Below are 14,643 nucleotides of genomic sequence, written 5' to 3' on the forward strand. Positions count from 1 at the left end.
AATTTAAATATGATAATTGTATAGCTTGGAGCACTGACAGCATTGAAGCTATTGGAGAATAGTGCCCTTTAATCTCTCAGGCAGTGTTTTTGCCCTTCACACTGTGCCTTTAATGTTCTCCTACTTTTGTCTTGAGCAGTTGGTATGATTTTGTCAACTGATTGCCTGATACAGTTTTCTATTAGTCCTGCAGATCTATGGGTTGGGTAAGAGCTAATAGGCCACACTCCTATGAGTTTCTTGAGGAAGTACTTTTTATGAGGAGTACTTTATACTTATGAAAACCTTTGAAGCTCTGGGAAGTAAATTTATCTTTTAAATGGTCTGCTGGAAGTTGCTGATTGACAGCCCTGGAGACAGAAAGTCTCTAGGTGTCCACAGAGCAGTTCCAGCATGAACAGCAGCACTTAAAGCTCCTGTTCCCTGTACCCTGCCTGATCATACCCATGAATTGATTAGATCACTTCTTAGGTCCACAGCTGCTAATTCAGCTGCATAGTCTAGACTGTTAACAGACTAGGAGGCTGGGAGATAAAGGAGATATGGTGTGTGGTACTGATGTTAGGCAAGAATGTATGCATGAATGAATTACACTTCTATATGGACCTGGTTGTGGCCTCATTCTGCCACGTATTCCATTTCTGAGGTTCACTGTAACCTTGGTCCACAGCTATGTACAGTGCTCTCAGCACTGGGTATCACTGTAGCTCTGCAGCTTTACCTCTGGTGGGTGAATTTTACTCCTGTACCTTGATTTCTCTCCTTAATGGAGACGTGCTTCCACATGACCTAATCTGGCTATCTCTTTGTAGCACATTGTAATTTTTACAAGAAACTTATCTTTGGACTTCTATAATGATAAAGTAAAACCTCTCTAGTGCCTCATTCCCCCAACTTTCAGAGTTGGAAACTCACACAAGCTTATGTTGAAAAGGAATTGATTATTCAAAGATCTTGTGCTTCATAATCTACTTAAAACATATAGATTGACTGTCTAATCAGAAAAGCTCTAAATTTTACTTTGCTATATAGCCCGTTGGGTCATGTGCTTGAGTCCAGGAGACCTCTGGTGTTACTTACCGATTGTGTGCCCCTCCAATTACAGGTTATTAATTTGCCTTACATTCAGGAGACAGTTCCACATGAGTGAAAAGGAATACCATACTGCTGAGTTACTTATTACCTACTCTGTACCACAGCAAAATAAGAATCACTGATTTCTTCCCTCCTTTTCTCTCTCTTCACCCCCCTCTCCCCCCCACCGCCCCAGTCTGTGGAAGATGTTTTACAGTTTTAATGCAGCTGTTTTAAGTGTGACTGTTCCTGTTCAAGGGCAGCTGATGTACTTTGTAATGCCATTGAAGAGCCAACAAACTATGTTCCCCTATTGTGTTGAAGTGATAGGTATGTTTGCTAATCAAGAGGAAAGCAGAGCTTGCTGTCTGACTTGTTTATGTTTTATTTTTCACCATCAAGCTTTAGAGGGAGGCACAGAAAATATGTAAACATCTATATTATTCAGTGATGTATATATGGACAGGAGTGTACAAACAATCTAAAGTGTATTGCTGATTTCTTCTAGTCAGTCATCGCTGAAACCAGCAAGGTGTCAGGGTCACCACATATCCCCAGTACTACTCAAAATACCCCAAATCTGACATGCTGTTAGATAAACTGTTAATGAATTGTCACTGCATCTTGATTTTTTTTTTTCCACTTGTGATTGCTTCAGTTTTGTTCAAAAATAGTGACTAAAGTGAAGGATTTCAATCATCAGGATTCACAGAAGGCGTATAGGAAGTGATCATATAGAGGAGATGCTGCCTTGATTCCCATCACATTTGCTTTTTAATTTTCTTGTAGGCTGTAGTGTTTCTTCTTTTCCCATATGCAGGATGGAAGCGATTTGGCCCCTGGAACTGGAGAATCTCCTATAATCTGCCGGAAGCTCGACCACACAGTATACCCACTTATTTCTCTGTGTCATTCCTGGGGCTTTCAGCCTCTGCCCTGATTCCCTGTTCATGTCACAAGAACCTTAGCTCTGGCAGAATCATACTTTAGTGCAGTTTTTCTCATGGGTTTGTAGGTTTTATTCCAGTCTCTTGCAAAACTGTTTTAAGCATTCTGAAAATGTTTCCCAAAAAATCATGTAATTTGGCATCTTTGCAAATCCATGTTAATGATTCCAGTAGGAATTATGATAAAATAACATGCATCAAGACAGAAAGTTTAGCGCTGCAGCCAGAAATTCAGGTGTACGGGAAAACTCCACTGGTTTTTGTATGGAATACATTTTGGGGAAAGAGAAGGTAGGATTTTTTTCCTTTTTTTTCCTACTAGGATGTCTTGGGTTTGTATTGGTTCTTGTAACCTGGGACAGGGGGAGATGAGCTGCCCTGCAAAGAGCACTGAAATTCTCCTGTTATACCCTCTATGCCTGCTTGCAGCTCAGCTCTTAGATAAGTATCATCTGTCTAACAACATTTCTGCCTGCTGTTCCACTCCGGTATAGTTAATTTCATGAATCCCATTTTTAATGGAATGCCTAGTTTTGCATTGTCATTTTGCTCTCTGTTAAGTGTCTGATTTTATTCCATTCTTTTTTTTTTTTTCTTGTAGCAGATGGAGAATATTACTCTTCTTAACTTGTTTTTTTTATAATGTGGATATCCTCAATTAATACACTAATCAGTTTTCTAATTAATTCCCTGCGGTTTTCCTCTCTTTTTTGCTGGTACATTTAAGCCTGAGTGCAATTCTGTAAACTCAGTAATTTGCTTATTTAAAGGAGAAGTAATGAATTTCATGATAGAGGTGTAAGCCTTAAGGAAACATTAAATTTCAGGAAGCAAATGGATGCTACTGTTGTGGTTTAAAACCTGCTTGCACTCAGGGTATACATCTGCACTGCTAATAATATACTCTACTAAGATACGGGTGCACTCCTGTCAGCTAGTCCTAAAGCAAATAGTGTTGTTACAAACCTGACACACATGCTCTCCCTCCTACAAGCACTTGTTGTATTTTTGTATGCAGATGCGATGGCAGGGTGAGTATCAAAACATCAACATTCCGTGATGTGGATTTATGTACCATTTTTTATTGCTTGTTTCCAGCAGAGGCAACAGTGTATTAGACATACTGTACAAATAAAGAGATGGGACTCATTGCTTCTTGAAAATTGTTTAGGCTGCTTCTTCGGGAAGTAGCTTGAGGTGATTTTGCTGACCTTTCTTTGGGGTTATTTGACACTAAGTCCAACACATTGCAAGAATCCTTGGAGAATTTATAGTCACTCTTGTTGAACCTAATAATTTAATTCTTCTGTAAAAAAAAAGAAAAAGTTACAAGATACAAAAATTTAAGTATCTTGATTGAAAGATTTTGCTTTATGAAGGCTACAGTGAAAATATGCAGGATACCTTCTTACCACTGTATCTTAATAAATAGAATTTTAAAAGCTGCATAGTAATTGTAATCCCAGTCAGCATCTTGCTGATATTCTCTCTCACCCTAAAGAAAAATAATAATAGAGGAAGGAGGACTTTTATCTCTAAAATTAGGGAGTCATCAATGCAGTAATTATGGTCGTTGAAATACATTTTGGAAATTTATTTTCAGTTATAAAAGTTTCAAGCCTTTGGGCAAATCAGAAAAATATCACATCTAGCCTGCTGTGGCAGAACCATTATCATCTGCTAAGTTAAATACAGAATGCCTCAGAAATTTCTTTCCTGATTTAGGATTTCTTTTACACAACTCAGGTCATTATTTTTGCATTTTGATAAGATTGTGTCACACACTTCATTGTGACATCAGCCCAGTATGGCTGAGAGAAAAAAGTACATTGCAAAATTATGTAGGCATCAGTTTTTACCACATATTTTGCTTTAGTCCTACAGTTCCTTGTGAGTTTGGGGTTCCATGATAGCACAGTAAATATGCAAAAGTGAACAGTAACTCCTCTCTCCAAAATCTATGAATAAACAGGAATAACTCTTTGTGTTTTAGTTCCTGTAGCAGTCTAACCAGAAAAAGTAGCGTGTATCCTCCTTAATTGCAGACTCAGCATACAAAATAAATGTCATCTTTTTAATCCTTTGCAGTCCCAGACAACCTTGTTATGAAGATCCTGGCAGACCGCCTAAACGCGCTAGACTGCATGACCAATGGTTGGGTGCTTTATGGCTTCCCAAGAGACATAGAGCAGGGAGAACAGCTGCAAAACTCACATATTATTCCAAACAGGTAAGATATAAATTTAGCAATTGCGACATTACATATATGAAAAATCTGTTTGTGGAAAGGTACAGATCTTTCCTGACATTGAATAGGCTGTTGCATCTTATTTATTTATTGCTTCCTTAGCTAGAAGAGGGGTCTTGCTCCTGGAGAGTAGGAAATAGAGCACTGGCCTTACAAATCCTCCAGATGGCCAAACGGTGGGAGAGAGGAGAGGTTTGTTGTTCTGGTTATTTGTTTGAGTTGCCTCTAAAGGCAAACCATAAAAAATGGATTAAAGTTTGGATTATATCAGAAGGTGTATTTTATTTGCAACGGGAGGGAGGATCTGCATCGTCTTTCTTTAGCACTGGCATAATATCATGGAAATATATTAGTATTGCGACGAGCTCATTATGAGACTGTTGGGGTTTGTGAAATAATTAAAAACAACATGAGAATTATATTTTATTTGAGCTATAATGAAGTGTTCAGAAATGTGTAATATAAGAGAAATGGGCATCAAAAGAGAACTGTTATGACTGCCAGGCAAATAAAATAGGGTTACTCTCTACAGCTGGTCCAAAGGTGTTGAGGATTTGAAATGCTGATGTAGTCATCAAAGACAAGAGGCTTTTCCATTCCCCTCCCAGGGGTTCCTGGTTCAGTCCATGCTGCTGGCTGACACAATGGCCATTCCAAAGGCATACAATGGAAATTTGTAGTCATTATGCTTCCCAGAAGCTTATTCTTATCTAAAAAATAGTACTGGAAAAGGTATATTACCCACATAAGTGTTTAAATTGGTAGTTACTCTTCCTGTGTCTTCAGTGTGGCTGCCCTCAGTCTCCTCCTCACTGCCTGTACAGGGTATAGTAGAAAGAAATAAAAGGCTAAGACTGAGTTGGAGAGAGAAAAGAGGAGAGTGAAAAGGGAAGGAGCTAGCAGTCATGCCATCAGGTTTAAAAATGAAAGTACGTGAAAACAGCAGTAGCTTTATTAAAAGTAAGACAAAATACATCTTAAACAGGAATCAATTTCATTAAAAAAGGGAGAAAGAACCTTGAAACTTATGCTGGATTCAGTTAAATAATATTTCCCATGGGTTATCCTTCATGTGCATTTAGAAGGTAGATCCTGAGTCCCTAAACATGTATCTGAGTGCCTGAGATGAGTGTGAACACTCAAGTGTGTGCTGCGTGCTCCTTTACAGGATCAAGACCTCATCAAGTGAGGAAGAACAACTCGTTATAAAATTGTATGTGTGTAAATTTGGCACTGATCCATTTGCTAAGCTCCCATTTTCTTTAAAGAGCTCTGCACGTTCATATCTGAGTTAAGAATTTGGCCCCTACTATTTTATACAGGGGTTGAAGTAAGGGACAAAAATAGACATCATGCTACCTGATTGATTTTGGAGCTGATATTTTCCATGAAACTGAAGTAGTAGGTGTATAATGGAGAGAGGGTGATTATAAACAAAAGGACATATTGCAGCATAGGATAGCAGGGCAGTAATTCAGTTTCAGTTGTGATGCTAGTTATAAAATACTATCTGCAGAGGTGGTGTTTCTGACATCAGGAGAAAAACCTGATAGAATTATAGCCTTGAAATCAATCTGGGAATAGGATGCAGAAATCTATAAATCAGACACAGAACAATCTACAAAGTCTCATTTTTAGGAGGGCTCTGTTGATGAAATTAGATTAAAATAAATTTACATATATATCAAGTTTATTATTAAAATCCAGTCACATCAGTAAACAAAATTATTTGTGAAAGAGTATGTTACTCTGTGTTTTGAACTCAAAGTAGACCTCTTTGGCTGATCAGAACACAGAGTTATTGTCTGCTTGTCAAGTCACAAATCTATTCCTTAGAGTTAATAAATGGTTAGTGTTCAAATACTATGTTTTATCTGACTCCAACCCCATAAAGCTAGTACACATAATACTAAATTATACAGCATTGAGCAGGATCAGTCTCCTGACTCCTCCATCTTATGGAAAGAAAAACAAACCTAGTAATTGATGGTAGAAAAGAAGGAAAATAAAGTTATTTGAAAACAAACAAAATGGGCTATAAAGTTTGTTAAAATATAACAATAAAAAAAAAACTCATACAGCATCAGCCACTGAATCCAAAGAAGTATCCTGGAACAAAAAGGAAAATAATTCGTTTTCCACTGAAAAAGTAAAGTACGGGGTTTTCTTTAAATTAGAATTTGCCGTAAAGCAAAGGCTTACTTACAGACTGGTACGGGAAAACCTGACAAAACCTGTCTACCAAAGAACTGCTCTTTCTGTACTCAGAGAAGACATATATTGCTTTCTATGTTCCTCCCTATGAAGCAGTTACTGCTTAAGTGGACAGGATCCTAATCGTATTGAACTGTGGCAGCCTTTAGGGCAAATAAGAAGCTGAATCTATTAGTGGTCTCTCAGCTCTCTAGTAAAAGAACAACGTTAACCGCTTAGTGCCTACAGTGAGCGGGAATCCAAATACAGTTACAGGTTGGCATCTGAAGGTCAGAACTACTAATGCAAAGAACTGAATTCAGTTCCTTATCTAAATGATTGTAAATAGGTATTTTAGCTTTTTTTTTTTTTATTTTTAATGCTTGAGCAACAATAAGAAACACATAGTATAGCCATGGATAGTTCTAATATTCCAAACACTCTATTTAATATCTAGGAAAATATTTCTTATCTCCTTCTGCTCTCTCCCAAACTGACAGTTAAAATACGATTCAGCAGCAACCATGTCATCTGTTAGATATCTCTTGTCATTAGCTTCAGCTGGTTCATGACCAGCTGTCTGCTGGTTCCAGGCCAGCTTAAGGCAATCAGCAGTTTAAGGATTCCCTGAGCCAGAGGGTCATCTGGACAACTGTCTAATATCCCATTTTCCTTGACTTTATAGTCTCTTTTTCAACACTGTACTTTTGGCCTCCACTAAACCATACGGAAAGGAGTTTCACTTTTTCACTAGGTGTCGTGTGAAAATTCTTCAGTGTTTTGTCTGTTTTCCTTTCCTCTACTGAGAAACAGTTAAAAGCGTTCCCTGTTCATGTCTCCTAACACTCCTGATTTTATAAGCCTCTTGTATTTGCCTGTTCAGTCATCGCTTCCCCAGGCAAAGAACCTTGATCTGTTTATCCTTTCCTTTCCTAGAAATCATTTCACTCTTCTGATCATCCTGTCTTTCTGTTTTCTACCTTCTCTAGTTATTCTAGCTGTTTCTTTGCTGAGATGGGACAACCAGAACTGCATTCAGTTTTGAGGGTAGCACTCTGTACTGGATGTGTATATATATTAACATAAGCATTTTTTATTTTGATCTTAACTCCATTACTCATAGTTGTTGATCTTCTATTAGATGTTACTGTGATAGATTTTGGAAGAATCTCTTGTGTGTGTAGACTATTGTAGCTATACAGTGTCTTTCATGGAAAATCTACTGAAAAATCACAAAGTGTCACAAATCTCAACCAAGTGTGTACGAGCTCATCAAAGAGACTAAAGACCATTTAACTCAAGATCTTTGTAGGCAAAATTGTAGACAGGTTTCTGTTGTACCTCTCCTCAAGCCCATAAAGCAAGCCCTTCCATCTGTGCCAACAGGCTCTGCTACTAAGTGCGTCCTGGGATGCCCAGTTCCTCTGTTCCACCATTTCCTTTGTTTTTTGGTTTTTGGGTTTTTTTCCTCATCTAATCTGAATCCACGGTTGATTAATTTACATTTCAGTATTGATTAATTATATTACAGTAGTATATACAAACAATACAAGTGGACAAAGCTGAGCAGGGGAGGGATGAATTTGAGGATTGATATAACAACAGGTATATAACATATTTCAAATATTGAAGTTTTTTTTCTTTTCCAGTAGAGAAAATAAACAACACTGGCTTCTCCAGTGCACATTTTCCAGCAGTGTTTTCTTTGGTCTTCAAAACGATGTGGCTGTATCTCCAATTATGTCATCTTTTTACATAATGTATTTAAAGCTTCTTTTTCATCGCACTACTAAGAAACTTGTTAGGTTTCAAACCATTTAGGATAATGAAGTTCCTAATTTCTAAGGTAGAATATGTGAATATGTTGAAAAGGGAAAAACAAGAATGGAGAAAAAGATTTTTTTTTTTTTTTAACTATTTGGTCTTTACATGGGGCTTTCATATTTCTGCAGCTGATCCCGGTGTGGATTAGGGATAATAAACAGCCTATTAATGGAGGCCTGAACTAGGAAATGGAGTTTGAATCAGCAGCAAAATTCAATGGCTGGCGAAGGTTAATAACTCCATTACTATCAGCTCTATTTTTTTAGCCATTTGAAGAGCTAGGTGTTAGCCTTATCTTACTCCTCATTAATTGAGCTAATAGAACCTCAGTGACCCTACCATGCTGCCATTATCTGAGAGTTTACCAGACATGGACTGGAATACTTATCACTGAATAAGTATTCCTCATATTCATTTTTATATCAGAAATATTTTTGTTAAAGATTGGCTGTCTTCAGGTTTCTTTTTGTCTTTTCATTTCCTCGCTGCCTTCTGTAACAGCTACATATTTGGAAATTAAATGTAAATGACTTAATTAAAATCCTATCAAGGAACAAGCAAAGTCCCAAAATAGTTGCATCAGGGAAACATAATAGTGATCGAATTATTCTGACATGGAAAAATCTTACAGGGCATTTTTAAAACTTTGCCCTAATTTAAATGATGGATATTGTGTATTTATAATAGATGTGTTTTTAATTGATGGCATACAAAAATCTGATGAGTAACGAAGAAGAAATGTTATAATTATTCTTCTTATTTTCTCCTCATTTTCAGGAGGAAACAAACAAAAAACCAAACAAAACCCCAGAAGTATGATGTGGTAATCAAGGTACTAAATCAGTACAATAAAATTTGCCTGCACCGGGGAGAGAGAGAAACAGTAGGAAAAGTCCAAGTGACCCATGTAGGATTTAGCTTTATTTATGAAGAAAGTAGTAAAAATAATAGGCAGACCAATTCTCTGTTTCAATCATTCTCGGTTTTTGTCTCTTCTGATTAGAAAGCACCTTGCTCTTCCCAGAGCCATTATAGGGTTGCTGGTTTACTGACTGTTGTCTTCACTAATGTTAATTGGTTTCCTTTTTATTACCACTTTGCACATCAGTGCTCCCAGTCTCTTCCTCCTCCATTGCATGTTCAAAGTCAAAATAGACTGTCAACCAGACTGACTGGTTTGGTAAAAAGTAAGGGGCAAGACAGTGGGAGCTAAAGGGGCAGAATCTTTTTGAGGTCAGTGGTATGCTTATTAAATAGAAATGTATTTTGCAAAATGTTTTAGGTGATGAATTCTTATTTGTCTTTCCCACGGCAGTGGAGATACTCACCCTCTTAGCTATATGGACTATACATTAAGTACACACATTGCCATGCTCTGAGGGAGCAGAACACCCTGGCCAAGTGATAAAAATTGCAAGTTTTTTTTCCCAGCCAAAATCCATTACATATTGTGCTTACTGAGCAAAATTAACAAATCTTCCTTTCACCTGAACTAGTGAATAACTCGTCTGCTTTGCTGAGTGAGTGGGATCCATTTAATCCACAGTTGCTACCCCTGTAGCCTTTTCTAAGCTACGATAATTCAGTCCCTGTGTGTTATCTCTTGATATGCAAGTGTTTTGAGACTTGCCCTGTTCATTGACAAGATTTTAATTAAGTCATTTATATTTGTTTCCTGATCTGCCTCTACTGCAAGAGGCATCACTGAGCAGTCCATAATGGGCAAAATTTAACAGCTGCGCATGAAAAGGTCTACAGTGCTCTGGCATGAAGGTTCTATTAAGCAGTCACACTCACAAGCTATTTAATAGTGACACCTAATTTTCTACATATAGTGCAAAAAGCTGCACACACACTGTCTTTTGCCCTACACAAATCTGATGGAAGCAGCTCCTTGCACATTTTTCTGAGGTTTGGCCATTGGTGGAGAATCCTTATTCTCTGTTCTCCCTCTCATCCTTAGTAGATTGTACTCTCTCTTCCCTCATAACATAACACTAATCCAAATAGAAGCTATTGCTATTAAATAATCCAATAGATAGAAAATTGGATTATTACAATAAAAGATTATGTCATTTCTGCACATTCTGCCTGACCTATATTGGTACCGTACAAGCTTTTTATCCTGGGGAAAGGCATTAATATGCATCTTGAGCCAACAATAGCAAAACATCAAATGCTGTTTTAAAATCCTTCTATGGGCTTTCTGTAGGATGCTGCATTTGCTGTCACAAGCTTATTCTGTTCCAACTAGAATAGGAGGTATATTTGGCTTCAGTTGTGGGAGGCAGGTATTATTTTTAGAGATTACCTCATACAAGCTCCTTTTGATGGCTGGAGTTTGTTTGGTGAAGTCCTGGATACAGCAATTAAGGAGATCTCTGATCTCAGCAAGCTTCCCAAGACTTCAGGAAGAGAAAGAAGAAAAGCTTCTACCTCTAAGTCAATCTTCTTATTTTTATTTTTTAAGGACCCAAGGCCACATGCATAATCCTTTAATTCTTTTTGCTGCTGAGACGAGGGACATTTTTTCTGCAGTAGCTACCTCTCACAAGTGAGGAGACATTGGGAAAGCTGAAGACTTTCTGTCCTTATTGCACTTATGTTGGAACCATTTTTCTCAGAAGATGCCACCACTACCAAGGTTGCCTTTCTGAACTCAATACCTAACTGGAGACAGAGAGAGAGAGAGAAAACTCTAAAAACACTGGAGTCTGGGCTAATCTTAATGTCTTCAGCAATGGTAGCAAGGTTTAGACTAGGCAAACCAAACCAGCAATGTCTCTGCTTTCTCCACATGGGAACAGATACAATCAAACCCTGAAAGCGCTGGGCTTGATGTTAATGCTTTCAGTGCTTCTTCACAAAGTGACATAAAATATCCACACTTTCAAGGTAGAGCTCCCTACCTTCTCCTTTGGCTGCCAAAATTAGGTGCCTGTGTGGCAGCAGCAATTTGAACAGGTGACTTTGAGTAGGTGATGTTGGGTAGTATTTGAATCTTGAAGAGTCAAAGAACTTTGAATGATGTCAAATTCAACGTTACAGGAAACTCTATGAATACTCGACTCTGCAGTTTGGAAAGAGCGAGCTAAATCAGGCAACATTTCAGAAAGAGTCAAGATCCAAGAAGGCCTGATTTGTCATCAACACGAGAGTCCCGTGCCTTTACATGATCTCAGTCACTTCAGGGCAAAGGACTGGCTTGCGTCCCTACAGGCAAAAACTATTTACTGTGGGGTATTGTTATTCAAGATTGTCTGTAATTTCTGGAAGAAACTGAAGATTTTTACTGAACCAACTAGCCAGGTTCTCACATACTGTATTGAAAACCTTTCCTGTATTACTCAGGAAGCTGAGATGAAGGATGTCCTGTGGTCAGTATGGGGAACTTCCACATTTCCATCTTGTCAGGGGAAAATATGTTGTTCTGGGGGGAGATCCGAGACTTGCCTGAAAGAAGAACCAAGGTTTTAAAATCCTAATTCACAATGACAGCTTCATGGTACTAATCTCTACAAATCAGCAGAGATTGTTCAGGGCATTCACCTGAGACCCAACTTTTGTTTAAGGAATGAAATGAAACAGTCATGGGAAATTGAAGTGTTATCATTTAAATAGTAGTCATCTAATCTGTGCTTTTCCCCTCTGATGTCTCTTTGCTTTGGTGACCAAAATGTGTGAATAAAACCTCAGAGCATCCCTGAGAGCTCACTGAACTCACAGACCTGGTTTCCTTCGGGTCTCCCAGTTTGCTGTTTATCTTGCTGTCCATGACTGACTCTCTGGGTTGGGATCTAGGAGTATTCAAATGCTGTTTGAGTGCTGTAGCACTGAATGTGAGAGGCCATCCTGCAGCTTTTCTCTGAGGCTGTTTGGTACAGAGTCACTTTTAACTAACAGTTTTGCTAAGATTGGTATGCAGGAAAAGATGTAGCTGCACACAGTCATGTAGCATCGGTGCATTTCCTGGAATGTGACACTGATTGATCTCAGAGGATAAAATATGATTCTTCATGGACTAAGGCAGTCATTTTCAAAATTTTACTTTAATTTCCTTGGTAGTTCACAGACAAGTAAGAACCATATAGATGCAAGTCTGATTTTTAAGGATTTAGGAGCTTTTTGTAAGGAAGGTTATGGTTTCAAGATCTGACTGGAACCAGAAAAACTTTGGCTTTTAAATGTTATCCTTTTCTAACAAGTGCTATATTTCTGTGCTAAGACCACTGTCATGCTTTGTACATGACAAAAATTATTTTTAAAAAAGTTGTAGTCTCATATTCTATTAATATCGTTCTGATATGAATGCTGATTAATATCCCACTGATATACACTGAGTGAACAATCCAGAGGACAATCTGTTCTTTTGATATAACTGATCAAAGGTCAAGGTACAGCAGGTTTAAAAATACTTGTTTAACCTTCTAGTAAGTGCTGCTACTTTTGTGAACATAACTTAACCTGATTTTCAGGCCCAGTATATAAAAAGAGTTCCTCCTCACATGCTTGCAGTGAAATCGAAGGATCTATATTGGCCATGAATTTGCTCCAAAGTTAAAGAAAACAGAAACAAAATAAGGAAATCATGTGGTGTCTCAACTCCTTGAGTCCTTTGGACTCTTCAGATTGACATATATTTTTTCTTAGCAGTGTTTGCAGTAAAACACTGAACTGTCAAAGCAAAGTGGTGGATGTGGCAAACTTCCCGTGTTTTTGTAATGTTTACTTTCTCCTTTTGTAAGTGTGGTTTCCTCACAGAATTGAGACTCCAGTTGTACATTTCTAAGCTGTGTGGATGAGACTGCATAGAATTAACTGGTATAGGAGCAAGCCCTTAGCTTCCATTCTGCCATTCAGAGTATAATCACAGCTTGAAAACTCACTGCCGTTTTTTTGTTAAAAATGTTACTGCCAGCCCATTATACTGAATCCAGGTTTTTATTAACTTTCTGTTAATAAACAGCTGAACTGCATTTTGTTCAGTGATCATTTAAAATTCTTGTGTGTCAGTTCTGTAATTCTTGCGGTAAGTAGCTGTTACTCAGAAACAACATCCAATAGAACACAGCGAAACCAGTGATGGCAGGAGAGAAGCTTGGACATAATGACAAGGGAGAACTAGGAACAGATTCTTTTCTCAGAGTCTCTTCAGTGTCCTTCTTTGGCTGTATGTTTGTATTGCAAACATAGGAAGTTTGATCAGTACAGCTTCCAAATTGTCCCATCTGCAAAAACTTGGGAGTAGCTCCCTCTGATTTATTAAGCATCATGTTGTTTTATTGCTAAGTGTAGGAGAACTCCATATTCAGGCTGAATATTTGGTTTTAATTCGTGCCTTGTAGAGAATTTCTCCAGTGGTTCCTAAGTTTCTCATCATGCTGTCTTCCTTCCCCCCCACCCCTACCTGACCCTGCTATAGATCTCAACTGTTGTTTCACCTTGTTGATGTTTTGTCTATATTTGCTTTAACCAGATGCCCCTCTTTGCATGCAGCACTGGGACTCATCCCCTCTCTCCTATCAACAATAATTAGCCTTGTAAGACTAATGGAAGAAATCGTGTCTAATTACCCTGTTGAAGGCCCAATTATGTTATTAACATTTGTGGGCTATAAGCTAATGATGAGGAGAGCCTCTCATTTGCATAGCATTAAGTTAATTGAGCTGGAAGCTATGAGGTGGATAGCAGTGATGATAGCAGGATTCTGTTACAGAATGGATAATGATGACCGGAGCAGGACGATTCACCTGACAGGTTTATTAATTAACGGCTATCTGATTACCTAAAAGAAATGGCAAGTGGCAGTCCTGAAAGAAGCTGCAGTATTTTTTTAATGAAAGATGCGATATCACTGCTGATATTTTAGGGTGATTTATGGTAATGGCAGTGTAAGCTCTTTACTAGAAGCCTACACAAAAACCTGGTTTGGGTTCCTGCCTGCCCTTGGAAAAATGCACTCTGAAGGTTTGGTATTGCTAAAGATGCCTAATTCTTACATGGTGCATGAAGTAGGGCTGTGTTAGTGAATTTCTGTGGCTGTAAGAACAGTGTATTTTGAAAATCCTTAACTGTTATGTAAACTGGGAGTTTTGCCCTTGGAAGAACTGGATGATTTGATTTTGTGAAAGGTTTTTTTCTTTTCATTATGGTGTTAGGCAAGATTATATGTTGTATTAGGGAGAAAATAACTATAAACATTCAGCTTTTCACATATTCCTGGCATGTACAAACTGTGAGTGAAGGTGAGTGCTCTTACCTTCAATTTATTTCTAGGTACGAACAGTTAAGCAAAGTTGTTAGGCCTTTTAAGGAACAGGAAACTTTTTTGTTTAAAATAGTTCTAAGACTAAAAAT

The 14,643-nt window shown here is 38.0% G+C and overlaps 1 protein-coding gene across 1 annotated transcript in view; it reads left to right on the forward strand.

Annotated features, from left to right (window-relative positions):
• The first annotated feature begins 1,280 nt into the window (after window positions 1-1,280).
• The window catches only part of LOC114818563 (adenylate kinase 8), a 30,148-nt gene continuing 16,785 nt past the window's right edge, over window positions 1,281-14,643 (forward strand). The window contains exons 1-3 of the mRNA XM_029084905.1: window positions 1,281-1,404; window positions 1,895-1,960; window positions 4,110-4,251. Coding sequence (XP_028940738.1) covers window positions 1,281-1,404; window positions 1,895-1,960; window positions 4,110-4,251 — 332 coding nt within the window. The remainder of the gene's footprint in view (window positions 1,405-1,894; window positions 1,961-4,109; window positions 4,252-14,643) is intronic.

Source organism: Antrostomus carolinensis, unplaced genomic scaffold (genome assembly GCF_000700745.2).
Source record: "Antrostomus carolinensis isolate BGI_N321 unplaced genomic scaffold, ASM70074v2 scaffold30155, whole genome shotgun sequence".
NCBI lineage: Eukaryota > Metazoa > Chordata > Aves > Caprimulgiformes > Caprimulgidae > Antrostomus > Antrostomus carolinensis.